This window comes from Eublepharis macularius, chromosome 8 (assembly GCF_028583425.1).
Source record: "Eublepharis macularius isolate TG4126 chromosome 8, MPM_Emac_v1.0, whole genome shotgun sequence".
Taxonomy (NCBI): domain Eukaryota; kingdom Metazoa; phylum Chordata; class Lepidosauria; order Squamata; family Eublepharidae; genus Eublepharis; species Eublepharis macularius.
Window position 1 is genome coordinate 42427578 of NC_072797.1, and position 26214 is coordinate 42453791.

The window sequence follows — 26214 nt, forward strand, 5'->3', positions numbered from 1 at the left end:
CTCTTTCGTTCCAGATCGGGCTTGGCATCTGAGCGGAAGTGGCGTCATGAAAGCAACATCAACAATAATGTCGCTGTCATAACATCAGGGAGGAAGGATAACAGGCTGTGGAGGTAAAAGGTGTTTTAATAGGAGGAGAATGAAATTACTATGGGAGCGGAGCCAAAGCGTAGGTCAAGTAGAAGGACCGGCTCCTTCCTTACTAAACAGCCCACCAGTTAAAATCTGCCTCTCAAGCTGTGCGTTCGGTGCGGCGGTTGGCAAATGGAGACAGGGCATTTTCTGTGGCAGCACCTTGCCTTTAGAACACCCTCCTGTTTTCGGCGTGCCTGGTGTCTGTTTCACTTCCTTTTAGGCACTAGGCTTAAAACTGCATATTTTTACCCAGGCTTTTAATTAAAGGTTTTGTAATAGTGTGTTGCTATTTTATGGGTAGTTTTTATGTTGCTTCTGTGTAGGGAATGTAATGGCTTGTGTGTGTAATTTTAATGTTTTTTTTATTCAAGGCATTAAGGTCATACTGTGGTTTTTAATGTCATCATGACTATCGCATTCAAAGCCTTTCATGGCATTGGCCCCTCACGTCTGTGCGACCACCTCTCCCCCTATATTCAGCCACGGTGGCTTCACTCATCTAAACTGGGCCTGCTGCAGATATAATTCTACAGTTGGGCAAAAACAACAGCTGCCCCTACACAGGTTTTCTCTGGGGTAGCCCCCACTTTATAGAATGGTCTGCCTAAAGAGGTTAGGAAAGCTCCTGCTCTCCTGGCCTTTTGCAACTGATGCAAAACTGAATTTTTCAGGACTGCTTTCTTTTCAGAGTATAGGCCTGTGTTAAAAAAAATAGCTCAAAGAGATACTTGGTAAAGGACAAGGACTATAGACTATGCTATTGAGTACTGCCTGTTGATGTAGGTATGGTCCTACTAGGCAGTTCCACTTTATTAAAGCTGTCATGTTAATTATGCTTTATCTCAGAAAGGTTTCATCTCTGTGTTTGGCTACATGCTAGTTTTCAACTTTCTACTACTGTACCCTATTGTATCTGTTTTCATTGAATGTCCTAACTGTTGATCATATTGTATTTTGCTCAGTGAATGTCCTAGTTATTGATTATATTCACTTGCAGTGTATAATCCATGAATCTCAGTGAGAAAGACTGACTAGAAATATAATAACAATAACAACAACAATAATAAATTGTACATTAGCTCAAGTAGGACTCTGAAGAGGGAGCATATTTTAAACAAATAAGTGGCATGCCTCGTCCTCTCTCCACCAATTTGTTGCTAGAAGTTCTCTGAGTTTAGAGCAAGGAAGAGCTGGGCCCCCATGGAGCAATTTCAACTCCCTTTCCTGAAGCTCTAAACCTATTATCCTACTATATAAAAGGTGATGACTCACTTTTTATCCTCGCGCAGGTGCATTGCCGATGACTCTAGCCTCAAGGCTGCTGTGAAGTGCCAGCTTGTTGCTGGGAGGCGGCCTCCTGAATCGACAGCCTAAGCACTCCTCCACGCACCTCTACTCAATGCCCTCCCACTCTGGCCTTTAAGCCGCTGCTGGGAGGGGGCCTGCCAAATCAGTTTTCTAGAGCCCGTTGTATTTTTTCACACAATGGGCATTGTTGCTAGTTTGTTATATATCTGTTTATTTAATTCTGCCAAAGTGATGCATAAATGCTTCTACTGCAATAAATTTGTTAATCTTTAAAAGTGCCACGAGACTTCTTGTTGTTATGATTGTGGCTTCCAAGGGATTGAATTATGTTATGATTTGTATCTATCTGTCCATCTTTATCCCACCTTTCCTCCAAAAAGCTCACTACATGGCTTTCATCCTCTGCATTGTGTCCTCACAACAATCCTATACGACAGAGCATGACATGTCCAAGATGGATCAAAAGGGAATTCTGGAAAAAGCATTTTTCTTGTGTTTTTTGCTAAAGGTTACAATATATTTTACAGCCGTTCAGAAAAAAGAAGTAATCTAATATGTGTATCTGAGAGAGTGATTTGCTGAAAGACACATAATAAATCCATGGTTATCAAAAAGCCTTTAATGACAACTGGGACTACATTGGCATCACATAGACTGTATGTTTTGTATGGACAGTTGTGCCATAATAAGCCTGTGATGACACTCCAGCCAAGGAAATCTGCAGGCTTCTGCATGCATAGCTGATGCTGTTATCTGTATTCCCATCCAGTTGCCCATGACCATAACTGAAGTGTAATGTGGTTGATCCAGTCACAGAAGCTCTGGTTTTTTAATAGTCTGACTTCCTGTTTCACAGCTTGTTTATCCCAGATTCATTCCTGTTCCAAAGATAAGGGGCATCCATGGTCACACTGCTGAAGTTACTCAATTATACGCAAAATTATTGAACAATTACTTGTTCATAGTTACCAAATTTGGCATTATGAGAAGATCTGCAAAAGTCTCCAAAACAATCCACATCTCGTTAAAGGATCAGATATTACGTTATAATGAAAGATCACTTGCCAGAGACTCCAGAGAACTACTGGTAGTTCAGATAGACATTACTGACCTTGATAAACCAGTAATCTGACTTGGTGTAACTCAGCTTCATGTACTCATTCTAGACATTTCACAAAAACCCAGATAGTGAAGCAGAAAAAAAAAATGATTTCAGTACTGGTTTGTGTATCATAAAAATGACTGCAGCCAGCAATTAGCACATTTAAGTAATGTTGGAGTCGCTGTAATTTAAAGCTACTTGACAATGTAGGATTTCCACCCAATGAAAAATTTGAGTAGCTATTTTGCAATTACCTGCAAAGTGCAGGATTAGCACTTTGAAGGAAAAAATCGTATCAGTTCTGCTTGAATAATTTTGTTTCTTTTGTGTTTGTGGCATCATGTTCTAACATGTTAATATTTCATGTTCATCTGCAGGCTACTTATATCAGCCATTGGAGGGATTTTTTTGTTTTAAAAAAAGCTGCAAGAAAACACAGCTAAACTTCAGATAATGGAATCTTCAACAAATCTAGATGTTGGAGCCCAACTAATTGTGGAAGACTGTGCTAGCAGCTACAGCCTGCCTCACATGCCAGATATTAAAGTGGAGCATCATCTTGACTCCAGTGTTGAGGACGGACCAGCTCAGAATGTTGCTATGGGAATGAAATTCATTTTGCCTAATAGGTTTGACATGAATGTTTGTTCCCGGTTTGTCAAGTCCTTGAATGAAGAAGATAGCAAAAATATTCAAGATCAAGTGAACTCTGACCTTGAAGTGGCATCTGTATTATTTAAAGGTTGGGATTTTAAAATAATTTTTTGCATCATTATCTTAAAAAGTAGGGAAATTGATATTTTAGCAAAGGACTGCAGAAGTGGATATAAACACTTCTAACATTTTCCTCATTTATGCAATGTCAGTGGCAGGTTTGGCCACAGGTATGAAAATGGTCAGCTGCCAGGTTACATATCATAAGAAAACTTCACAATGATTAATTTTAAATCTCTTTTTTAGTCTACCTACAATTGAAGTAGATATGTGTTAGTGTGCAGTCTAAGGGGAAAACATTGCAAACTTAGCTACAAGCATATGCAACTCAATCTTACATCTGTTTACTTAGAAGCACTGAGTTCAGTAGAGCTTATGTCTATGTGCATAGGATTACAGTTTTGTTTTTATTTACTATTTTAACCTTTGGACCCTTATTTATTTATTTATTTATTTATTCAATTTTATTTATTTTATTATTTATTTATTTATTTATTTATATACCACCCATCCCAGGGGCTCTGGGCGGTGAACAGTTAAAATTGATAAAAACAAAACTAAAATCAATATACAAATAATAAAACAAATTAACAAGGTGCAGTGGTGGGGAGAACCTTCCCCACCCCAAAGGTGGGAGGCCGACATGGCACCGCCCCCTTCAATCACCAAACGCCTGGCGGAACAGCTCTGTCTTACAGGCCCGGCGGAACGATAATATGTCCCGCTGGGCCCGGGTTTCCATTGACAGAGCGTTCCACCAGGCTGGGGCCAGGACTGAAAAAGCCCTGGCCCTGGTTGAAGCGAGGCGGGCTTCCTTAGGGCCGGGGACCACAAGTAAATATTTATTCGCTGATCGGAGCGATCTCCGGGGAACGTACAGGGAGAGGCGGTCCCGAAGATATGCCGGTCCCAACCCACTCAGGGCTTTAAAGGTAAGAACCAACACTTTGAACCTGATTCGGAATTCAACTGGAAGCCAGTGCAGCTGGCGCAGGACAGGTGTGATGTGTGACTGGTAAGGTATACCAGTCAGGACCCGTGCCGCCGCATTCTGGACCAGTTGTAGTTTCCTTAAATTTAAGTAGTTCATATAACATATTTGAGGCTGCATATAGGTTTGTTAAGATATTTTCTTTGTTATTTTATAAACACATGCTTCTGGACAAAGACGGGGTATACCTGGTGGGGGTTCTGGCTTTGTCCAAGAACAGATTAGACTTTTACCCAGGGCTTTTTAGCCCAAGGGCTGGCCATACTTAAACAAGGAATCACAGAGTTCTGTTCAGTTGAGTTGATGAATCTCGGAGAGCATTTGCCGAGTAGTGGCGGGGGAGGGGGGTGCAATTGGTAGAGTTTGAACTGAATAGCCAGGTGTGGTGCTGGCTTCCCATCTCAGCGGGAAAGAGAAGAATGTGAAGAAGAGTTCTAATAGTGGTGGTATCACTAGGTTAGGAGACTATTAGACTTTTAGATAATGATGTTAGGATCATCTTTTTTTATTTTCAGTGCATTTTAAATTACTCATACCATCAAAGTTTGTTTAATGTTGCAGTCATTAAGAACACTTACTTGGCAGCAAATTCCATTATGGTGTTATTGCTAAGTACATTTATTTAAAATCAGGCTCCCTGAACACAACAATTCATTGATTTTTAGGAACTTATTTCCAGCTCTGTATGCTTAGGCTATAGGTTATTTCTTCTTAGTTTGCTTTTTGTTCTAGGCCTAAGGCATCTGGCTAGCCTGCAACCAGAAAGTTCTTTAAGACGTGGGAGTTCTAACCCTACTTTGAAGTGTTGCCCCATTTACTTCTTGTGGGTATGAGAGATCTAAGTTTTATAGGATTGACTTCGTTGCAGTAATGTTGGCTTTTTATCCAGGTACTAGAGTTTCCCCCAAGAGTTCACACTGATTGGGCATCTCTGTACACAACGTGAAGGAGTACACAACTGATTTGGTCTACTTAGCCTGAAAACTGGTTAAGGGGTGAAGTAGCCTCTCTGGTGGAACAAAGTTCAGTGTAAATATATTTAAATAGCATTGTTGGGATATGACTGTTCTACTAATCCTTATTCTGACAGCTACTATAACTCTTTTTTTCTTCTCCCACTTAGCTGAATGTAGTATCCATACTTCTCCTTCTCCTGGGATTCAAGTAAGACATGTCTACACCCCGTCTACTACTAAGCATTTTTCACCTATAAAACAGTCCACCACTTTAACTAACAAGCACAGAGGAAATGAAGTCTCTACAACACCTTTGCTTGTAAACTGTAAGTGTTTCTCTGTAGAATGGAAAAAATTTAAATGCGGTTTGAGGAGCTTCTGCTTGAATGATACAAGATGTCAGCATTTTGGCTCTCCTTAAACAAGAGCATTATTATCTTTTTCTTCTGTTGTTTTTGCAGCTCTTTCAGTTCACCAGCTGGCAGCTCAGGGGGAAATGTTGTATCTAGCCACACGCATAGAGCAAGGTAAGGATTTGCTGGGTCTTTTCTTCAGCAGTGTGATAACTTGCTAGAATAGGTTAGGCTGCAGCAGGCCCTGTTTGCACTGCTAGTTCCCATACATTCACCATTTTATACATTCCTTTTTTCTGTTTCCTGTGAAAGTAGTCCCAAACATTATTGCCCAGTAAATTACTGGGCTTCTCACAGGCTGTCCTGTATCATTCAAAAGTGTAACATTGGGAAAGCAAAAGATTTAAAAATAAAAATGATATTTTCATGCTCTCTAGTCAAGAATCAGACTCTGCCTGTTACATTTTCAATGGCAAGATCCCTTTGGTCAGCTGGAAAGGGAACCCAGGCATGCAATGGGCCAGTTTCAATTGGAGCTGCAAAGAAAGGATGCTTAGAAGAGATTCCTCACACGTGGTCCTGACTTGAAATGCCATGGGGCTGAGCAGCGTGGAGGGCAATCTAAACTCGCCTCTGTCTGGAGATCAGGGGGTGGGGCCACCAGCCATGTGACCATTATGAAAGATCATTTTTCTGCCAGACTAGTTCTCAGCATAAAGGATAGTGCCACACAGTTGGTTTAATGTCCAGGAAAAAATTCCGTTGTGAAAATAATGTCTATCCAAGCATGTTCAAAGGAGCATCATATCATGCCTGTAGAGAGCATGAATCAGAAGGTATAGCATTGGCCTGTGTAAAAGTATTTATATAAACTGACTATATCCTATAACCTCTGAATTCCTCAGACTTGGAATTCAGTAAAATTTGATTTCCCCTTTTTTGTCAAAACTAGGTAAGAAGCTTTGAAATTTAGCCTCTTTTCTTAAAGTCAGTGTAGCTAGAAAAGGAATTGTGTGTTATGCTTATACAGTATTGATTTCTGTGGGGTATGCCAGTGTTCCATATTTATGCAATGTTTTGTTTGATTAGACCTAAGACTATTTTTAAATAAAGTCTTAATACAGCAACTGTTTATTGACTGGGAAATTCAGGGCTTCACTTTGAACCTGGAACAAATAAACAAACCTCAATCCATCCCTTCGAGACTGAGGGCTGTGCCCTGCAAAGATTCAAAGTCTTAAGGGAGAATTCGTTACCTAACAGCACTGTGTATTGCATTGCTTTAATCCATAGAGGTTTTAATCCATGTGACTGTTTAAAGCAATGCCCCCTCACAGGTGGGTCCAAGTGACACCACACCTGTTGACCTGTGTATTTTGTGAAAGATTGTTGACCTGTGTATTTTGTCAAATAGAAAATGTAATCAACCATACCGATGAAGAAGGCTTTACCCCTCTGATGTGGGCTGCAGCTCATGGGCAGATAGCAGTGGTAGAATTTCTCCTTCAAAACGTAAGTGAAAATATCACCTACATGCTACTTTTCCCTTGTGATACATTAAGTGAGTGTCGTGTTGTAAATTCAGAAGACAGTTGCATTTTTTCCCCTCTTCCAACAACATATTTTTGGCTGAGTCTAGGCCAGTCGCTCCCCATCACAGTCCTAGGCACACCCACCTGCATCAGTCTTCCTGAATGTATGAACGAATCCATTCCCCAAGCAGTTGGATGTCAAATCATATTGGGTCACGTCTTCTCAATTACAAAGTCATTCTTGAGATTAGACAGGAGGGGAACGGTAGAGGGGAGTTCACATTTATTTTGGGTTCAGCTGTGGTGAGCCAGAACCCACTTTGGCAAATTCATGGAGATAATCTTTTCAAGGATTTTCAAAAATTCACAAAAGAACTATTGTTTACAAAGACAAGAAGCAATGGTTTTCACCTGCAACAAACCAGATTGTGTCTGCATATACAATAATGAAAGTGTAGACAGTTGGCCAGTAGAGCAAATTATCCTTGAAACTTTCAGAATCTTTGAGTTTTAAAAGAACTTTGTGAGAAGTACAAGGTCACTACAACCTTGCCAGTATACAAGTAGCCCTATGTGTGAAGTTCCTTTCACCTGTGATTTAGGAGGCATGACAACTCTTTAAAAATACGGCTTTTCCTCCCTTCAGGGTGCAGACCCACAGATTCTGGGGAAAGGGCGAGAAAGTGCTCTGTCATTGGCCTGTAGTAAAGGGTACACAGACATTGTGAAGATGTTGCTTGACTGTGGAGTTGATGTCAATGAGTATGACTGGGTGAGTCTGTTGCTTACTATGATGAAATTACCTTCATCTGATTGTGTTACCTGCTTGACCTTGAAAGATGAAATCCAATGAGACTACAAAAAATGGAGACAACTCTTGAGATGTAGCCATGTTAGTCTGTTGAAGTAGGCCATAAACCATGAAAGCTTATTCTAGAATAAAAACCTGTTAAATCGAAGGTGGAGAGAAACTGATGATTTCTCTTTTTTTCCCTTGCACATTAATACTGTGTCTGTTAGAAAACCTAGCATTGCATCCTACCAATCCATTTTATTGACACATTAGGCTTTGCTGCCAGTGGAATGGACTAATGGGATCATCTAACCCCTGCTATCTACGTGTGTTCTGTGGGACAACTGATCTGACACATGCAACCTGTATTTGGATTTAAGCTATGTAAATAAGTCCCGAGACCTGAAATTTCTTTGGCTTTTTCAGAATGGTGGCACACCCTTGCTCTATGCTGTGCATGGAAATCATGTGAAATGTGTCAAAATACTCTTAGGTAAGTATTATGAAGATAGTACTAGCCATAGACCTCTGCAAAAAAAGTATATTATTAATAAATACATAGTTACTTAAATTTCTTTTTTTCATATATAGAGCATGGTGCTGACCCAACTATAGAAACAGACTCTGGCTATAATTCCATGGATTTGGCTGTAGCCCTGGGCCATCGTAGTGGTGAGTATTCAAGCACACCCTAAGATCTATTGTTCTAGTGACTGCCTCTTTTTTTGAAGTTTGCAGTTTTAACTTTTTTCAATTCACAAACTGTACAGAAAAGTCACCGAGCTGGGAAAAGACAACTTAGGTTCACTGTAGTGTGTCTCAACTGTTGTCTCTCTCACCCCATCTCCAGTAATTCCAACATCTAGGACTGGTCTCCTCCCCACCCACCCACCCCGTTCACTTTTTGTTTACTTAATTCCCTAGAATGCTGAAGAGAACATTAAGAACTGAACTTGTCCTTATTTGTCTATGTATTCCATTCTTGATCAACTATATTCCATTCTTGATCAGGCTACACTGTAATCAAGATACATACGTATACAATTAGCCAAATGCTGGCCATTATTGTGAAGGGCACAAAGACTCTCGCATTTCTCATAATCCTTGGGGGAGTTAGTGTACTTAATGCACAAGCACATTGCAGTTACCATTGTGGTCCAGTTAATGGTAGTTTGGTCACCCAGCATTGGGACTAGGGAGCAGGCTTTGCTTTGGTACAGAGGCAGTTTTTACCTCCTCCACAAAGAGATGACAGTCATTCACTTAGCTAAGGGAGCAAGTGACCAGCCATTGAGAATCAAGTATGTTCTTATCTGCATAGCCCCTTCCTGAGTTCTTCCTGTTGGCTGGAGTAGGGGAAAAAAGTTGAGAGATAAGAACAGAATGCTGGAAGGGAACCTGTTTGAAGTGAGCAAATTTTCATTATTAATTTATCCTGTTTATCCAAAATGGACTAGATCACTGCTTATACTGAAGAGAGGCTCACTAACCATGTTTCTTCCATTTTAGTTCAACAGGTGATTGAGTCTCATTTATTAATGCTCCTTCAGAACGTCAAGGAATGATACCACTGAGACGATGAGCAGATTCTTATCTAGAGTTGGACAGCGTGTTAGCATTGGATAGTGTGATAGACTTATTTACCTCAGTCCAGTCATTACAGGGGGATTCCCTTTATTTACCAAGTAAGAATAGAAAGTTTCTTTATGAATAATGCTGCAGTGATGGCTTGCCATCCCACCTGTGTTTTAACAGTTTCTGCTGACATGTCCATTTTAACAGGTATTGGCACACTGTAGTATAGCCTGCCAATTGTCTCTGCAGGCCTTGCCCTTACCATGGTGTTTATTGTCCTAGCAGGGCTTCAGGTCACGGGTGGGTTAAAAAAAAAAACTATTACAGAATGTTTTGTGCAAGACAAGAGATGCCAGCATAGGAGTGTATTTTACTGCAACGTCTTTTGCTGTTTAGGTAACTGTTCTCGAGATTTTTTTTCCCTGTTGTTCATGGATGTTTATAAAACCAAACCTTACCCTGTTTGTAAATATTTAATTAAATTTGATATTAAGGTGTATAAGGTCCTTGAAAAAGAAATGGGGGAGAGGTCAGTCATTGTATGTAACATAATACCTCATTCTGTCTGTCATTATGTATTTTATGTTTGGGGGAGATAACATGAATCTTCAGAATATATTGATGTATGCAGTCCAGCAGTTGAAACACTGCATTGGTATAGATATTGAAATGAATCCAAGAAAGCACTGGAATTTGTAAGCTTTAAAAAAAAATACAAACGTTGCCATCTCCTATTGATAACCCAAAACTTACATCCACCAATGGTTCTCAGTCATATTCACTTCCTTTCCACAAAGTATTTTGAAATAGGGGGGAAGCTGACTACAATTAGCAAGGAAAGTCCCTAGTTTATTTGAAGGACATATTGTGAACATGTCAACCAGTTTCTCTCCAAGGGACAATGCTAGTCATCATTGCATAAATGAACGTAAGCACTCTTGCCTCTCCTTGCTCTTGTCCAGGAAATTACAAATATTGCAATGCTCAGCATATCATTTCATGCAAATCACAGCTATGGTTTGTTCTCTGTCTTAAAAGCTACTTTAATCTTGATTTAGAGGATAGAGACTAAATCTTAGCTTGTCATTTTGGCTGAATCATAAACTATGATACAAAACCACTCTATTTATTAGCCTCATACTGAGGGAGTAGAGCACATAAACCCAAAAATGCCTCAGAGATTTATTCCTGTAGTGAAAAACCATGGTTTGCTATTTTGTGAATCACGGTGGGGCGTCTCCCTTTTCCTATTGTGTGTTTTAGAATGCAGTGGAACAGCCTTGTTGAGGGAGACTATTCTACTATAAACATAAGAGCATTATAACATCTTAAGCATACTTTTTCCAGTAATAAAAAGTTCAATATATGTGAAATGGTGCAATACTACAACTGTGGTAGAGGTTTCTCATTCATCTAGTCTGACTAGCCAAAGAGAACTATTGAATTCCCAATCTTTCATGGAATTCTTATTAGACATGCTATGAATTGGAATAGCTAGAGCTACAAATGTTTTTGGATTCAGAGTGTTTTTGCAACCATTTTGAATGGTTTTTTTTAATTTTCAGAGTTGTAGTTCTCTATATATAGAGTAAATAAAATGTTTTTAAGTTATTCTGTTGCATCTTAAATGGTTTTATCACAGTGGTAAAGTCACCTTATGTTTTGGTTTTCACTAACATTTTTAAAGGATGATCATTTGGTGTTTACTTCATTTTCTTCTTTTAATTAGTGAACTGCAACATTTAGCACAGTATACATACATGAACTTTCTCCATATTATGAGTCCCACAAAAATAGGATGCATTAAAGAACGGGATAGCTATTCTTCTGACCCTACAAGCCCACAATGTTTAATTTGTAAATTGCTTTAAAATGAATGTCATCTGTTTGGTCTTTAATAACCTGTACAAGTAGTAAAGTATGCGTTTCATGATGCTTATGAACCTTTGTTTTGTTTCCAACTAACTGTATTTTACAAAGAATGATAAATGTTTGGTTTCCAACTAACTGTATTTTACAAAGAATGATAAATGTAACTGACTGTTTAGTGTGACACCTACTGTAGAAAGTGTAATCCCTTTACAGCCACTGCTTAAAGAGCAAGCTGACATTAAATAATTCAAAAATGACACTTTAACAAGGCAGACTCAAGTTTAAGGCAAAGCAAGAAAAGTTAATATTGGCAACAGATGTCATGTAATTTGAAAATGTCAAGTGCCTCTAGTAACATTTTAGAGTTTGAGTTTTTCCTGTGTAATTTCTACCGAGAAACGGATGTACCAACAAGAAAATAAGCTAGACACAGTAACTAGCAGAATAAAACCATGCAAATACTGATAAGGACACCACATGTAATACTAAAGCAGTACTTTGTATAACACGAGCAAGATGAAAGTTTGCATGTCCGCCACCCCTTCTGTCCCATAAATTTCAATTGCCTGCCTGCCACCCAAGGCACTAAATTATACTTTGACTAGAATTGAAGATCATGGTTTGAAATTAGTTTTGAGGGCAAGCACAACCATAATTGCTAATATCAATGGAACAGGAAGTCGAGAGAACTGAAATGCATAACCCAAGGTTCAATCTAATGCTAAACTATAGTTTGCAGTAGGCACTGTTCATATACAATAGTAATTTTTAAATGATAGTTAAATTATCTGAATGTATATTAGGCTCTATGCTCCTGAAAATAACAGTAGCCACATAATGCTATTTACAAGTCACAGAAGAGAACTAAATATAGCATGCTGTTTGAGAAAAATCTAAATTCACGTGAATCCAAGTTATTGAATGAAAGGACACGCATTAAAATTGGCTCTTCTAATTAATCACTGGTGCCTCTCACCCATTATGCTGTGACTAAGGAATACAAACTTAAAATTTTTGACCTTGTATTTTTTGAGATTAATGGTTTATATAAAGTATCTGCATGCAACAGCAAAGGATCTGGGACACTAATCAAGTCTACAAAATACTACCTACAAGTATTTGCCTAAACATTTAACTTTTATTAGCATTTTGACTTAATACTTTTCATTTTGTGTACATCAATCCAGCCGCAAATAAATGCTTAGTGCGCTAAGCAATAACTGAGGAGAGCTGCAATTTTGAAGGGTTTCCAAATATTATAGACCTTTGATTTATGATCAGTACAAAAATGTTACAAATAAAAGTCACAATATAAAATAGCAGCTCCGTATAACTTTCAAGTTTTAGTTTCTCAAAAAGTGACAGTTCAGTTTGCTTCATTCTTCGAAGCTTCATCAAAGTTCTCCACAAGATCTGAAAAAGACAGTTTTGTAAGAGATCGTCAAAGGTAAATGGCAAGAAAAAAGCCAAAAAAATCCAGTAAGTTGAAAAAGTGAACTGACACCAAGGAAGCCTAGAGAAATAGATAAATGAGTGCCTCACGCAGAGAGGTGAACAAGTTAGTGTTATTTTCCCCACAATACAGCTAGGGAGCTGGGGCTGAGAGGAGTGGCTTACCCAAGGCCACCTACTGAACTCACGGCAATAGTGAGATTAAAACCAGCAGAGTGCTGATTTGCAGCCAAACCACTTGACCACTGTGCAACAGCTACATAACACAGAAAAATAGCTATTTATCCATAAATGCACTATTGCACCTAGCAACCACAGAGCCATTACACTCAACTCCTAAACCCAACAAAATTACATCTAAAGACTGAGTGGGTGCTTGTGAACTGGCAAGGTGCTACCTGACATCAAGTATCTGGGGGAGACCCGAACAGCCTAGTTGGTAGGGTGGGCTTTAGCCCACCTGTTTCTATATTTTCACTGTATCCACAGTCAGACATATCATCAAACAATACCCACAAAATTTAGGGCTGGATCTTACCAACTTATCCAATCTATGTCACTTATTTCCCCTCCATTCATGGCTTTTGTCTGTGGCTCCCATAATCTTTGCCATTGGTTTTTATCAGGATAAAAGGGCCCTCCTCTTTCCTTAGCAGACAAGATGGCAAAATCCAACACACACAGCTATGTCACAACACAGTTGTGTTTTTCCACAAATGGAAGGATTTCTCCAAATATCTTGGCACATTAAATACAAAGGTAGCAAGTAATCCTTCAACACCAATCATGGTAGTTCATCAAAACAGACCCTGCTTCATTGTAAAGCTTGTCTTGCTTCAGGAATACAAGATATCTAAAGTCTTAATCCAGTGCCCATTTGCTTATGGGAATTTCACATTCTGTAAGATTAAGTGAACTGTTCTTACCAGGGACTTCATCATCATCCTCCTCACCAGTAGCAAGAGGAGCTTTTCCATCCACAGCTGTAATCACAAAGAAAGACATGGGATCTAAAATCCAGGCTTTTTAAGGAACAGCCCAACTTGCAATGGAAAATCACACAATTTAGCAATGTTCAACGTAAGAACCACCTCTAGAATACTTTAACTTGGACATCTCTATGTACCGTGGCATAAAACAGGGTTCTAGTGGGTTTTTTAAAAAAATTATTTACATTATTTACAGCCCACCTTTCTCACTGAGACTCAGTGTAAGTCAATACAATCAACAGCAGGAACATGCTTTGCTACATTATAACTGTAAGTAAATTACACCCTGCCTATATCTGAGAATAGTCCAACTTCAATCATTCACAGGCTCCTTAGACCAAGAAAAAGAAAAGCATTTCTCATGATTTTTGAGTGTCGGGGCACTATCTGTGCTCCCCACCCTCATTATGTGTGTAAGAATCATTGTTTCCCATTACTGGTCCTCAATATGCTTCTGATTGTTGAGTTTACATTAATAAAAACTTAAAATATATTAAAACTTGATTTGTCTTGGGAGTCATAATTAAAAGGTACACATTCTGAAGATTTCAAAACCCCTTGTTTCCAAACAACTTAAGACCCTTTACTGTTACCATCCCAAACTATGCAATACATGCACCTATGGGCATAAAAGATATCTGTTGACTGGTCCAGTTATATATCCCCATTCCCATGGAGACTTGAAGTCCGCACTCCAAATGTCATCCAGTGGCCCTACCACATCCTATGTTTGAACTGGCATTTGAGAATTATGCCGAAGAGATGGCAGGATTATTCTCATTCTAAAGTAATACAAATCCTACTTACGTTGTTTGGGTAGAGCCTCTGCTAGTCTTCTCAAGCTAGTCAGACTGTCAGCTCCAAGCTGGTTTAAGATGCTAGGAAGCATTTCAGTGAGCTGCTTTGTCTCAGCATGGCCTGTGATTGTGAAAGTATTAGCAGCCAGAGATGCTTGAACCTTTGGATTGTTGAAGTGGATGACTGTTCCCTGATTGGTAAACATGTTTACCTGAAAAACAAAGCAAAGCAATTTGAAAATCAAGCTTTACAAAGGTATGATAAACATTTCAATAGCAAACTTCCTGTAGACATTCAATTAATTACACTCAGCAGTTTCAGAAAGTTCCTATCAGAAAATTTTACTGGGGAAAGTAAGAAATACCTCTTCAATCCCAGATATATTATTTACTCCTAGTTTCTTTAAGGAAAACTGAAGTTTCTTATCATCTGCAGTAGCTGTTCTATGGACAACCTTCTTCTTTCTGCGAGCAGTACCCTATGGAAAGAGAACACAGTAGTAGTTAGTGAAGTAGAACATTTGAATCCAAACTATATGGACTGCAAGTAGACCAAAAAAAGACAAATGGTGAGCAGCACAAACCTATCCTTGCTATAACTACAAAAAAATTCTTCATAAAGAACAATTAAACATAATCTTTACGATACCCCAATGGTATTTCACTGCTGGTAGACAGATTCACACAGTTCAGGGTTACAAGAAATAGAGATGAGCATCAGCACAAAAGCCTTTAAAAACAAACGAATACAGAGTCCCAAGATGACAAGTTATGAAAACCAAAAGATATAGACCCATTCCGCATGGCACACTTTAAGCCGGCACATCTCAGTATTCATGCCAATAGGTGCTGAATCAGCTTCAGCTCCTGGCGTTCTGCACTGCACGACCTTGAGGTGATCAGGTGTCTTCTTTCTTATTCCAGCCAAGTTGAGATGTGTCTGAAGCAACCTTTTGTGGGGGCTGGAGCCAACATCACTTTTTTTCCTCATTTCAGTGCACGTGCCACAGCTTTGCAATGTTGGGACCCAGTGTGCCCATCATCCACCTCCTTGTCCCTGTATTTTCTGGTTAGGCAATCCCATGCCCACCATTTTTTTTTAAGTTCTGGAGAGGCAACTGGCAGTGGAGTTCTGGGCAGAACCTACAAAGTACTTTCCTTGCTTGTTCCAATACCTACTTTTCACTTGTTCCACTAACTGCTAGCAGATTGCTCTGGTGTGGTTTGAATTGTCTGCTTGGAGCAAAACAGCACTTCTTGGCCAGAACAAAATGTTCAAATGTTGCTGTCCAAACAAAACAGCATTCTCATTGCCCTCTTCATATCACATGACCGTGGGGAAGGCAGATTCTTGAATCAAGTCTCCCACCCCCGTTTCCAAATCACCATGAACATGAGCCTCGGTTGTAAAGAAAGGAAATAAACCTAAGAAGTGATCAGTGGGGAATGTGGATTGCCATGAGGGAACGAAAGGGACACTGTACTTAAAGGGGCAGCATGCACCATCACAGCATTGTGAGTCTCCTCTAATTAAAAGAAAGGGGGGGTTGGCCGTTCAGTTGCTTGGGGCCTATTTCAGGCTTCTCCTAATGCCAAACAGTCAGTCAGATGATAAAAATGTGATTTGCAGGCACAGTGAAAGGTTATGAATTTACACTCTTGATTTCACAATATAGCAGTATGAGAAATGACACCACAGTACTACGATCCCTCATTTTAAAAAATAATAAAGAGTGAGTGTGGAAAGCTGGAGAGGGAGGGAGTGGTTTCCACCAGGTGGCCAATCAATCAGCATCCAGGGAAAGGAAAGAGCGAGTGAGAGAAGCAGTACAGGACTAAGAATTCTGCACACATGTAAGATACATCAGCAGTGACTCAACAACGGCTTTAAAAAAGTCACCATATGAGCACAGGAGGCAAAAATCAGGGAATAGCCAGCAAAGTTCGATTCTGCATCTCATGTCTCCTTTTTTTCTGTGGAACTCTGGAGAGTGTAATTCAAGGTTTGAAGTGTAATTCTCTCCACCACTCAAACAACATGATGGGAACACTGTTTTAGCCACTTAGTTCTGACCAACTGATAATTTGGTAATCATCAGGTTAAAATCAGCAATAAATGGACAGGTGAAAAGTTGTGTGTTACTGCTTTTTACAGGAACATTCGCAACTTGAAAGTATCATCATAAGAAAGAGATGCTTTATGGAAGTAACACTTCCAGTTCCTAAATAGGCCTGTGCCTATTTCCTTGCCATGCAAGTATAGCTTGTTCCATATTAATTCTACTGTCAATGCAATTAGTATATGCATCCTAAGCATTTATTTATTACCCAAGGAAGCAAGCCTTAAGACTCAACTGCTAAACTAAAGATGCAAAAAGTAACTTATCAGCCACAGCAAAACTTTTACAGTTAACTCTTACAGGCTCATGACTATTGATATGTATTTTGAAAGTCTCAAAATCAGGTTGTTTTTATGTCACATCCTCTATCTGTTGAATGTTCCCTAATGCTCTGGTGCTGACTAAAGGGTATGTGTATATATAGTTATTTTATCGTGCCGCTGTGTGTGTGTATACATATATATGTGTGTATATTTTAACCTTTGGATGTTTTATAATTTTTAGTTTTAAATTGTATGAATTATGTGAATTATCTGATGTAATTTTAAATTTGTGTATAAATTGTGATCCAACCTGAGCCTGCTGGTGTAGGGAGGGCGGAATATAAATCTAATAAATTAAATTAAAATGTCAAAGCTAGGCATAGTTTACTTCAAATCAACAGCAACCACCTTGTGAGTATTTTGCATACTGGAAAATTATAGGTTTGAATTCTAAAGTACTTCCTTTATCTGGCTCAGACCTGAAATTCTGCTAATGCCACCTTGATTAAAGATATGTTTTGGATGCAATCTGTATGTAATGACAGCTTTAAGTCTAATCTAAACTCAAACGAGAAAAAACTGTTAATTTCACCAGACAGCATACACAAGTGCAACAGCTACAAAATGTTAATCTTTAAAGCATTTCTAAGTTAAAAACAACGTTGGGCCAAAAGCAAGTCACACTAAATTCACTAGTTCTTATTCTAGCAAAATTTAAGATTGTCGTCTTAAACTGTTGGGAATTTCCACCTTGATTCTCAGCAAAAAAGGCAGACAATAGATAAGCAAACGCAACTTATCTTTGTAAAACTAAAGTGCATATACTACAATGCCAAGGCCATTAAAGTATCTTGATTAGCCAGCCATTTGCCAAGCTGTCAGTATTAATATTTAATCACACAAAGCTGCATTCCTGGAGCTGATTTAGGCATTACTACTGCCATTAGCTCTCAAAGAGGAGACATGCACATGCAGGTTTTGTTTTTAGCAAAGTGGTTAACCTGCTTTTGTAAATGTGTTACAATTTCTATATGGAGGAAGGTAGGTTAAGATAGTCAAGGAATATAGAAAATTAGAAATTAAGAACAATAACTGACCAAAGATCAATTTTCATGGCAGCTCAAGGACCTGAAACCGGGTCTTCTGACCAACCCTGACATACTATCCAGTACATCACCTGCATTAACATGCATTGCATACACAATTCAGGCTCACCAAACCACCCCCTTCAGTAAGCATCCTTAAGAGCTTCCACAGAACACAAGAAAACAGAAAGCTTAAGCTCACAGTAGGTAAGCAGCCAACTCACAGAAACCCCACCCATGGAGCATTTCAAGGAAAAAGGAAGCAACGGTGATTTGCCATTGACATAGTTACCCCAGTCTTCCCTGGCCGTCTCCCATCCAAGTTCGAATCCCACTCCTCTCTCACAGCTTAGTGACGTTGGCCAGTTCTATTCCACCTGGCCTACTTCACCGGGTTGTTGTTAAGGTAAAATTAGTACGAAGAGAGCGACAGACACTGCCCTAAAGGGCTGGTAGCAAAAAATGCGCTTAAGAAAGCACAGGACGAGATTCGGAGAGCCACCCGCTTACCTTTCCACCGATGCGCACTTGTGCTTGCAGCTTGGCTAGTTTTTCTTGATTCATGATCGTTTCTTTCATCTGAAAGGGAGAAAGAATACAAGAAAGCTGGTTAGCCTGGTATTGGGCGGTGCCTCGACGCCTCCCGGCAGATCCAACAACTCCAAGGGCCGCCCAAACCAGGCCCGCCCCGGCCGTAGAGAGCTGAGCTCGCGAGAAAGCCCTCGTCCCGTCCTGGTCGACCCAAGGCGCTCCAACCAGGCCCGAGCGAGACGGGGAAACCGCCCAGGCTTCAACCCCAGCCCGGTCGCAGGCTCGGGGCTTCTTCCGCGCGGACGCTCCAGCTTCTCCCTGACCGCAGACCCGCGGAGACCTCCGCCCAGCGAGTACCTGCCGCGCCTCTACCCCACCCGCCGGCCCCGTGAGGCCTCTTTGTACCTTCTCGGGAGGAAGTCGCCCCCTCTGGGCAGGCCGAGGAGCCGGAGGCAGCGAAGGGACGCGCGGAACTCAGCGCACGCACGCTAAAGGGGCTAAGATGGCTGCCGGGAAGGGAAACAAGCCGCGGTCGCGCGGTGACGCAACTAGCGTCCCGGGCACGCCCCGCCTCTCCTAGCACTGTGCGCATGCGTCCAGGAGGCTCCTTCGAGGCCTGTTCCGCCTTCATCAGTGTGGCGAGTCTGGTCGGCCCCTGGAGCTTGTGAAGCGGAAGAAGGGCAGAGAATGACGGTGCCCGGTGGGCCTTCCATAACAAATCCACGACAACGCCCGCCCCGTCCCCGCGGTCCAGGCTCAGCAGGACGTCCTGGAGGTGCTAGCTTTGAAGTGCGAATTACTTCAGCTTTGCTCCCTCTGCAGCTTCCCATTCTCTCGGCTCATCTCATTTCTAACCTTCCTTCCGTTTTACACGTTGCTTATCTAACGACAGATGGGAGAGTAGCACACCCGTTCAGAGTAACCTGTTTATGGTTTGGAATGGGCCTTGTTTTCAAATGTTCATAACATTTGTTTATAATGGCGCCTTCTCACCCCCGTTGATGTTGTGTATATAAAAAGGACTGTTCACATGCACCTCAGAGCATGTGATGAAGCATACTCTGGCTGACTCATGAAAACGTACGTTAGAAAAATTGTGTTAGTTTTTCAAGTGCTACTGGGATTCTCTTACAGATTAAGATGGCTTGTAGTATATATTCAGTTCCTTCCTCTTTTACAGATAATCACTACAGATGATTGTGGGAAATTATCGTTTTCCTTAGTATAGTACAACCAAAGGCCAGATAAAATGGCTTTGGGAACCCAATCTATTTGACCACATATAAAAAAATTAATCTTAATCAATACACATCGTTGCATTCCTGCACAGACCAGATTTAAGGCCCTTATGAGAAGTAACTCTTTGGATGTCAGGGTACTGGAGGCAACTTTCATATGGAAATTCCTCTGATATCAGTGGAACTTATTCAAGAGCTATATGGTGAGATCTGGAATACGGGCTTGCAATCCCATAAACACACATGCGACAAAATCCTAAATATGTTTATTCAGAAGTGCTACATAGAACTTACTTCACGGTGCTTGTGTTTGGTGTTACAGCAGTGCCGGAAAATAGCTGCTGCTGGAAATAATGATATAGACATTGCATTCACTTTGTGCAGGCTGGTCTTACAGATCCAACCACAGCCTAAGTCAGTGCCAGAGTAAACTAGGCAGGGTCCCACACCCAGTCAGCAGCACAAAATCAGCCCAGCTGCAAATGCTAGGCAGGCATGCTACAGCCTCTCCACTGAGAACAAAGCAATAATGTTCCCCACACACACACACCATAATCATGGGACCACATACTAACAGTAGAGATCTTGGCATTGCCTAGCAAGTGGTGACACTACAATGTCACCAACTGCATCGAGGTATTGTCCAGACCCTGGTGATGTACAACTGCGGTCACTGCACATTGTGACAACCCTACAGCCCAAAACGTCAAGGCATCACACTGCGCTGCCACCAGTTCAAGTGTCCCACCACAGTGATCCCTCAAAATAGCACCAAAGTTACAGGGCCATAGCTGGGCAACACTCCCAAGCAGCAGGCCAGGAAGAGCATCAATCCACAGGCAACAATATTGTCTCTAGACAACACATGACCCCTTCAAACTGTGAGACATCCTGATAGAAAAAAATCATCTGGTTTCTTCTGTGCTCCCTCAATACTGATGTTGAGGCCAAGCACTCAGGAGAACTGCCTCAGAAACTGACTAGTTCAAAGTGCTGGGTTTGACTTGTAAAACCCCAACAGTGAATTCCTAAGCAGAGTTACTCCAGTCTAAATGGCTGATCTGGGAAGTGGGACATTGCCTGCATTGGGTGGAGGGGCACTCCCTCCCTCCCTCTTAAGAATCTGTTTTCAGAGTGTTCCTGGATCTGTTACTGTATTTTGGACATCACCCATGAGATATGATATGATACCATACAATACAATATGAATAGTAGTGAATTGAGTAAGTTAATCAAAAGACATTTGAGGGATCTTGATTATAATAGCAAGTTGATTAGAGCTTGCGGAGCATGCTCTTCTCTTTCAGTTGGTACCCCTCCTCTGATAAAAATGCCAAATTACTTGTTTGAGTTAACTCTCCCAAAGTATAGAAATGCATTTATTCTTGCACCATTGAACTCCTTGTCAGCAGTGGTGTTGTTGGGAGGGTTGTGGTATTCCATAATCTAACAGAGTCTGTGGATATGATACTAACCAAATGGATAGTATAGATCATATTATTTTGGAGTGTCCTGAATTTTTAGATTGGAGAGCTAAACTTACTCTTCCTCTATTTAAGCAGGATTTTATCTCTCTTGAAACGAAATCTTCTTGGCTATTAAGAGATGAACACACTTTGAGTGTGGCTAAATTTTTGGTGACTCTAGTAAAATCACATTGTAATTCTGGCAGTAAACTCTAGTAGGTTTTTAGTAGGTGATGGCTCGCTGTTTATGACTTTGGTTGGGAAAACAGTAATTAAGAAGATAATGTTCAGAAATGCCCTCTGAACGGGTTAGGACACTGGGACTGTCTAGGGACATTTTCTCTAATTGCAATTCTGGCGATGTTGTTTACTTGATTAGATGTGCCTGTGACAAAATGTATGTAGGAAACTCCAGTCGGCCAGTTAAGACTCACATTCAAGAACACCTTTCACTAATCCGTTGTAAGATAGAAGATGCCCCGCCGATTCTCCATTTTATTGCAGCTGGACATTGGGAAACTGATATGCAATATTCTGTCCTTTATGTTAGCAAGCACAGAGACCCCGGTTTTGTCAGACGGGATCTTTTTAGGAAAGACACTTGGTGGATTCATAAATTAAATAGTGTTTTCCCAGTTGGGCTTAACATAAACTATGATCTACTTGGGGGCGGTCTCCCTGTGTCGCTGGCCCTGTAAATGTTATGGTTTACTTCATTACTCCTGTAATATATTCATGGCATTTGAAATTCGTAGACATACACCCAAGAGCCACGGCTGGTGTGCCTAGGAAATCTGTTGGATAATTGTATTTGTGAGTATACAGGTTGCTTCTATGGTTTATTGTGATGTGAATATTGTTCTAATTTCACTACTATTACTTGCAGCATGTAACTGCTGTGATGAAGAAGTATTGAAATAGGAAGATTTTGCTAGCACACCCCTAGTAATTACTTATGGATAAGCAGTGCTACTGTGAAGAATTTCTCTAATGAATTATTTCTGTTTCCCACAATCGTATGATTGTATCATATATGGTTACCTGGGAAAATGATTACTTTGGTAGACAGTCTGGTGCCAGGACTTATCTGAAGGGCCTGTTTTTCTCCTTAACGGACCTTCTCTGAATTTCCATCTTTTGAGGTGAAGCACCCAGCAACTAGAGAGGGGAGATTTTTTGTGGTTTTGTCTGTCTCTGGAACGCCCTCTGGAACATCATCCTTTTATTTATTTGTTTAGATATTTATACCCCTTATTTCTCCCCAATGGGGACCCAAAGCAGGTCTCAGCATTCTCCCCTCTGTTTGATCGCTGCAATAACCCTGTGAGGTTGGTTATGTTGAGTGAGAGTGACTGGCCCAAGGTCAAAGGGAAGCTAAACTCAGTTCTCCCTGATTCTAGTCCTACACAGCAGTCACTACACCACACTGGCGTATTACCTTATAGGTGTCATACAAGGCCTGCCTGAGCTTTTGACCATTCATGGCATTCATTCATTGGTCTTCATTTAATCTTTATGACTTTTTCCAGTGGCTCTTTTGCTGCTGTTCAATAGGTTGATTTATTTTGGGGGAAGCATTGGTTTTTTATTCTTCTTGCTCTTGATCGCTTCAACTATTTTAATTGCTTTTTCATGTACCAGTTGTTTTTTAGCTGCCTTGAGGGCTTTAATGGGCAGACAGATGGGAAAGATTTTTTTTAAAGCTATAAAGACCAACACTCATGCACCCCACCCAAATAAGCATCCTGAGGTTATGGTTCCAGGAGAAGATGCAGAGGATGAGGCAGCCTGACCTCTGAGCAGGGACCATGAGAATGATCCTTGCCCGGAAGCTCTGTAGCTTGGTGCTCCAGAGGATTTGCCCCAGGAAGCAGCAGGTCGAGTCTTTCTGAAACAGAACAGGCCTGAACAACCCAGAACTGTGGAAGACAATGGGACTTGCCTTGGACTTCAGTGGGGCCTGCACGCTCTTGTTTAAGACACCCACTGAGACACTTCCTGCCCCCCACAACAGCAAGGCCTTCCCATTTTTTCCGGCCCTGTGCAGAAAGATCTTCCGACGGAGCCCATCAAAAGATTCCCTTTTTTGTTATCACCGGAGATAGAAAGGGCTTTGAGGCAAATCCTGTGCTGCTTGTGCTGAGGCTAGCTATCCCCAACTATAATCCATATAATCAAAAGATTTTTAAAATCAAAGCTTTTATGGTGCTCAAATTTCCCCAGAGACATGGGAGAAACACAGACTTCTGTCAAATCAAAATCATGAATGAAGACAATAACCCTAGTAAAAAAAGAGCTATTATTGGCTCCCTTTCTCATCTACTAGCCATGGAAATACAATTTTGAAGAAATCTATTGGACCTTCCCAACATCCCAGTACTGGTGGACTAATTGGCAGGAAGGCAGCAATCCTAAGACCTCTTTCTTAGGAGTAAGTCCATTGCTCTGAGCAGGCCTTACTCCTGCATAATTGTACATGAGCTCAGGCAGCAGGTGATAATTGGCTTGGATTCACTGACAGCTCCACCCCCTACAAATAAAACAGGAGTCCAGCAGCACCTTTAAGACTAAGAAAGTTTATTCTCCTAACCTTTAAGGAGATATCATCAACACTGCACTAAAGAAAAGATTCTTAACCTGGCTTAGAAATTGTATGTAGACCTCAGAATTATCAGGCAGCAATTCATGCCGCCCGTGAGCGCAGGTTCCAGGGGGAACTCAGGGGAAGGGCAAGAGAGAAAATGAAGCGGGAGTGAAAATTAGCCGCCCTAGCCCGTCTTTGGTTGGTTGGGGGGGGGGGTTCTCGCTATCAATAAATAATATATGATCCTTGAAAATATTAGCAAAACTCAAGTTTAATTCTCTTATCAATGTCTGAAAAATGCAGCGCGTCTGTTCCAGATTTTGAACTTCGCGGACTTGTGTGAAGGTTTCCTGCTGATCGAAAAAAGTCGCTCAAGGCTCTCGGGTCCGGATTTTGCGCGTGTGAAAGAGTCGCCTGTTTTTCTCGGCTGGCGCAGCGGCTGGGGTGTGTGTGTGCGTGAGGCCGGCCAGAAACCCGAGGCGGAGGTCCAAAGACCTTGGTATCCCGCTCTAGGAGCCCCACGGGGTTGGAAAATCCCCAGCTCGGACCAAACTCCTGAAGAATTGATTTGGGACTCTTCCGCGTTTCCTCCTAAGGCGCTCAGGGAGAATATGGGGGCCTCTCCAACCACTTTGAGCCACCGGGTTTGACTGCCGGGGACAACATTACTTCAGCATGGGGCGAGGGGGCTCTTTTCCATTACCTCCGAATTCAAAACACCTCTTTAAATGCCCGCGGCCATGCGGGGGTCAGTGGGCCGCGCAGTAGCAGCTCTCCCCCCCCCCCACTTCCTGGTCCCGGTGCTGCGGCGTTTCGCATCCCGAACTGCACCTGCCACGCCGAAATCGGGCAGCTTTCCTTGGCCAGGCAGGTCTTTCTGGTGGGCTCCAAACGAGCGCTTCCGCTGCTAAGACCCCGAAGGAGCCCCGAAGTGCAAAGGATGGCGCGCAGGAGGCTCGCGGCTTTCGGGGCGCCCAGCCTCAGCTCGGGCAGGGTCATTCCGGCCGGGGCGCTTGGACGGCTCCGTGGCCGGGCCGATCCTTCGTGCTTCCTCGCGAGGCTTTGCCAGGTCACCGGCCTGCCCTGCTGCGCCGGAAAGGCCGTGCTCCGCCGCAGGGGGCGGCGGGGCCGGGGCTCAGCTGCTCAGGCTCCGGCATCCGGCCCGGGCGAGCGGAGAGGCGCCGAGTGGCTCGGGGCCGGTTGAAGGACGCCGCGCCGCCCGATATCCCTCGCCTGCAGGTGGCGCCCTTCCTCCACGCTGAGGCTCGGGCGGGCTGAGCTCTGGAGCTGGCCCGGAACACGCCGGTGACTCGGCACTGGGACTTGGGCTGCGCCTCCGGAGCTCCAGCTCCAGCCTGTCCGCCTCTCGCCCCGACCCTCGGGGTGGCTGCCCCTTGACAAGTGCCGAACCGCCGAAGAACAGCCGCCGGGAGCTATTCTCGCGGCCGGGCGGGCTATGGAGGCCCTGGGTTCGAATCCGCGGCTTCGCTCCCCGCCAAAGTTCGCTGGCTTTGCCCCCCCCCGCCGAAGGCTCAAACTCTCCGGGAGGGAACGCTGCGAACCCAGAAGCCAAGAGGAGGAGGAGGGAGCGCAGGAGGCCACCTCCCTCTTCTGAGGCAGCGCGCACAGCTTCTCCGGCGACTCGAGGCCGGTTTGTCGGGCAGTCGAGGCTTGCCGGTTTCCAAAAGCGCTTAGGAAGGAGCTGAGGAATCGCGGGCTGGAGCGAGAGGAAACCTGCAAAGCGAGACGGGGCTTGCCGAACGTCGACGAATGCTCTTGGGTTGCTTGAGATCTGCCTGTAATAAGTCACTTCTCGCAAAAGAGCATCTCCCAGGAAATGGCATCTAGTCTAACTTCCACTCTGCTTTCCCCCTCCGCTTTTAAGTAGCCATCCTAAGCACACCTACTTAGAAGCTGAAGCTGTTAGAATCAAGAGTGCTGACTTCCCATCCAAGGGTTTCAAGTTCGGGTGCCTCCTAACAGAGACCCCCCCAAATATTTACAACTTCTAAAGTTAAACTCCTTCAATTCTATTGCCTGTGAGAGAGCTATGCTCATGTTTACCACGCCCATTTAAATCCTCCCTGACACACATACTCAATTACTTGGAAGTAAGAACCGGACCCTTAAGCAAGACTTATTTCTAAATGTCTATAAGGACAACCTTGACATATTTTTCATAGCTTAACTCCGATCTAAACATTTACCACCATAAAATATTATGGGAAATGAAATCAAAATAATTCAAACTTTTACAGCTTTTCTAGTTGATATTGTAAGGGAACTTGTGAAACCAGGAAATGGTAAAGTAAACGCTTCCCCTTATTCATAATTCCAAATTATTATTCCAAATTATCA

The 26214-nt window shown here is 42.1% G+C and overlaps 2 protein-coding genes across 2 annotated transcripts; one reads left to right on the forward strand and one right to left on the reverse strand.

Annotated features, from left to right (window-relative positions):
* The first annotated feature begins 5 nt into the window (after positions 1 to 5).
* On the forward strand, positions 6 to 11392 carry ANKRA2 (ankyrin repeat family A member 2). Its single transcript, XM_054986493.1, has 9 exons — positions 6 to 113; positions 2923 to 3287; positions 5374 to 5532; positions 5668 to 5733; positions 6974 to 7071; positions 7738 to 7863; positions 8311 to 8377; positions 8476 to 8556; positions 9394 to 11392. Exons 2-9 carry the CDS (start codon positions 2999 to 3001, stop codon positions 9447 to 9449), a joined length of 942 nt encoding a protein of 313 aa, XP_054842468.1. The 5' UTR covers positions 6 to 113; positions 2923 to 2998; the 3' UTR covers positions 9450 to 11392.
* A 1057-nt stretch (positions 11393 to 12449) lies between these two features.
* BTF3 (basic transcription factor 3) lies at positions 12450 to 19097 on the reverse strand. Its single transcript, XM_054986494.1, has 6 exons — positions 18974 to 19097; positions 18548 to 18616; positions 14935 to 15048; positions 14580 to 14781; positions 13710 to 13766; positions 12450 to 12744 (listed from the first exon to the last, which is right to left on the reverse strand). The coding sequence occupies exons 2-6, from the start codon at positions 18614 to 18616 to the stop codon at positions 12698 to 12700; spliced, it is 489 nt and encodes a 162-aa protein (XP_054842469.1). The 5' UTR covers positions 18974 to 19097; the 3' UTR covers positions 12450 to 12697.
* Between the last annotated feature and the right edge of the window lie 7117 nt (positions 19098 to 26214).

Excerpts from the sequence above, each read along its gene's own strand:
- ANKRA2 (XM_054986493.1), top strand. The coding sequence starts at position 2,999 with ATGGAATCTTCAACAAATCTAGATGTTGGAGCCCAACTAATTGTGGAA. Across the intron at positions 5,734-6,973 it reads AGCCACACGCATAGAGCAAG|AAAATGTAATCAACCATACC; the intron begins GTAAGGATTTGC and ends TTTGTCAAATAG. Across the intron at positions 8,557-9,393 it reads AGCCCTGGGCCATCGTAGTG|TTCAACAGGTGATTGAGTCT; the intron begins GTGAGTATTCAA and ends CTTCCATTTTAG.
- BTF3 (XM_054986494.1), bottom strand. The coding sequence starts at position 18,616 with ATGAAAGAAACGATCATGAATCAAGAAAAACTAGCCAAGCTGCAAGCA. Across the intron at positions 14,782-14,934 it reads ATATATCTGGGATTGAAGAG|GTAAACATGTTTACCAATCA; the intron begins GTATTTCTTACT and ends TTTGTTTTTCAG. Across the intron at positions 13,767-14,579 it reads AGAGGCTCTACCCAAACAAC|CTGTGGATGGAAAAGCTCCT; the intron begins GTAAGTAGGATT and ends TTGTGATTACAG.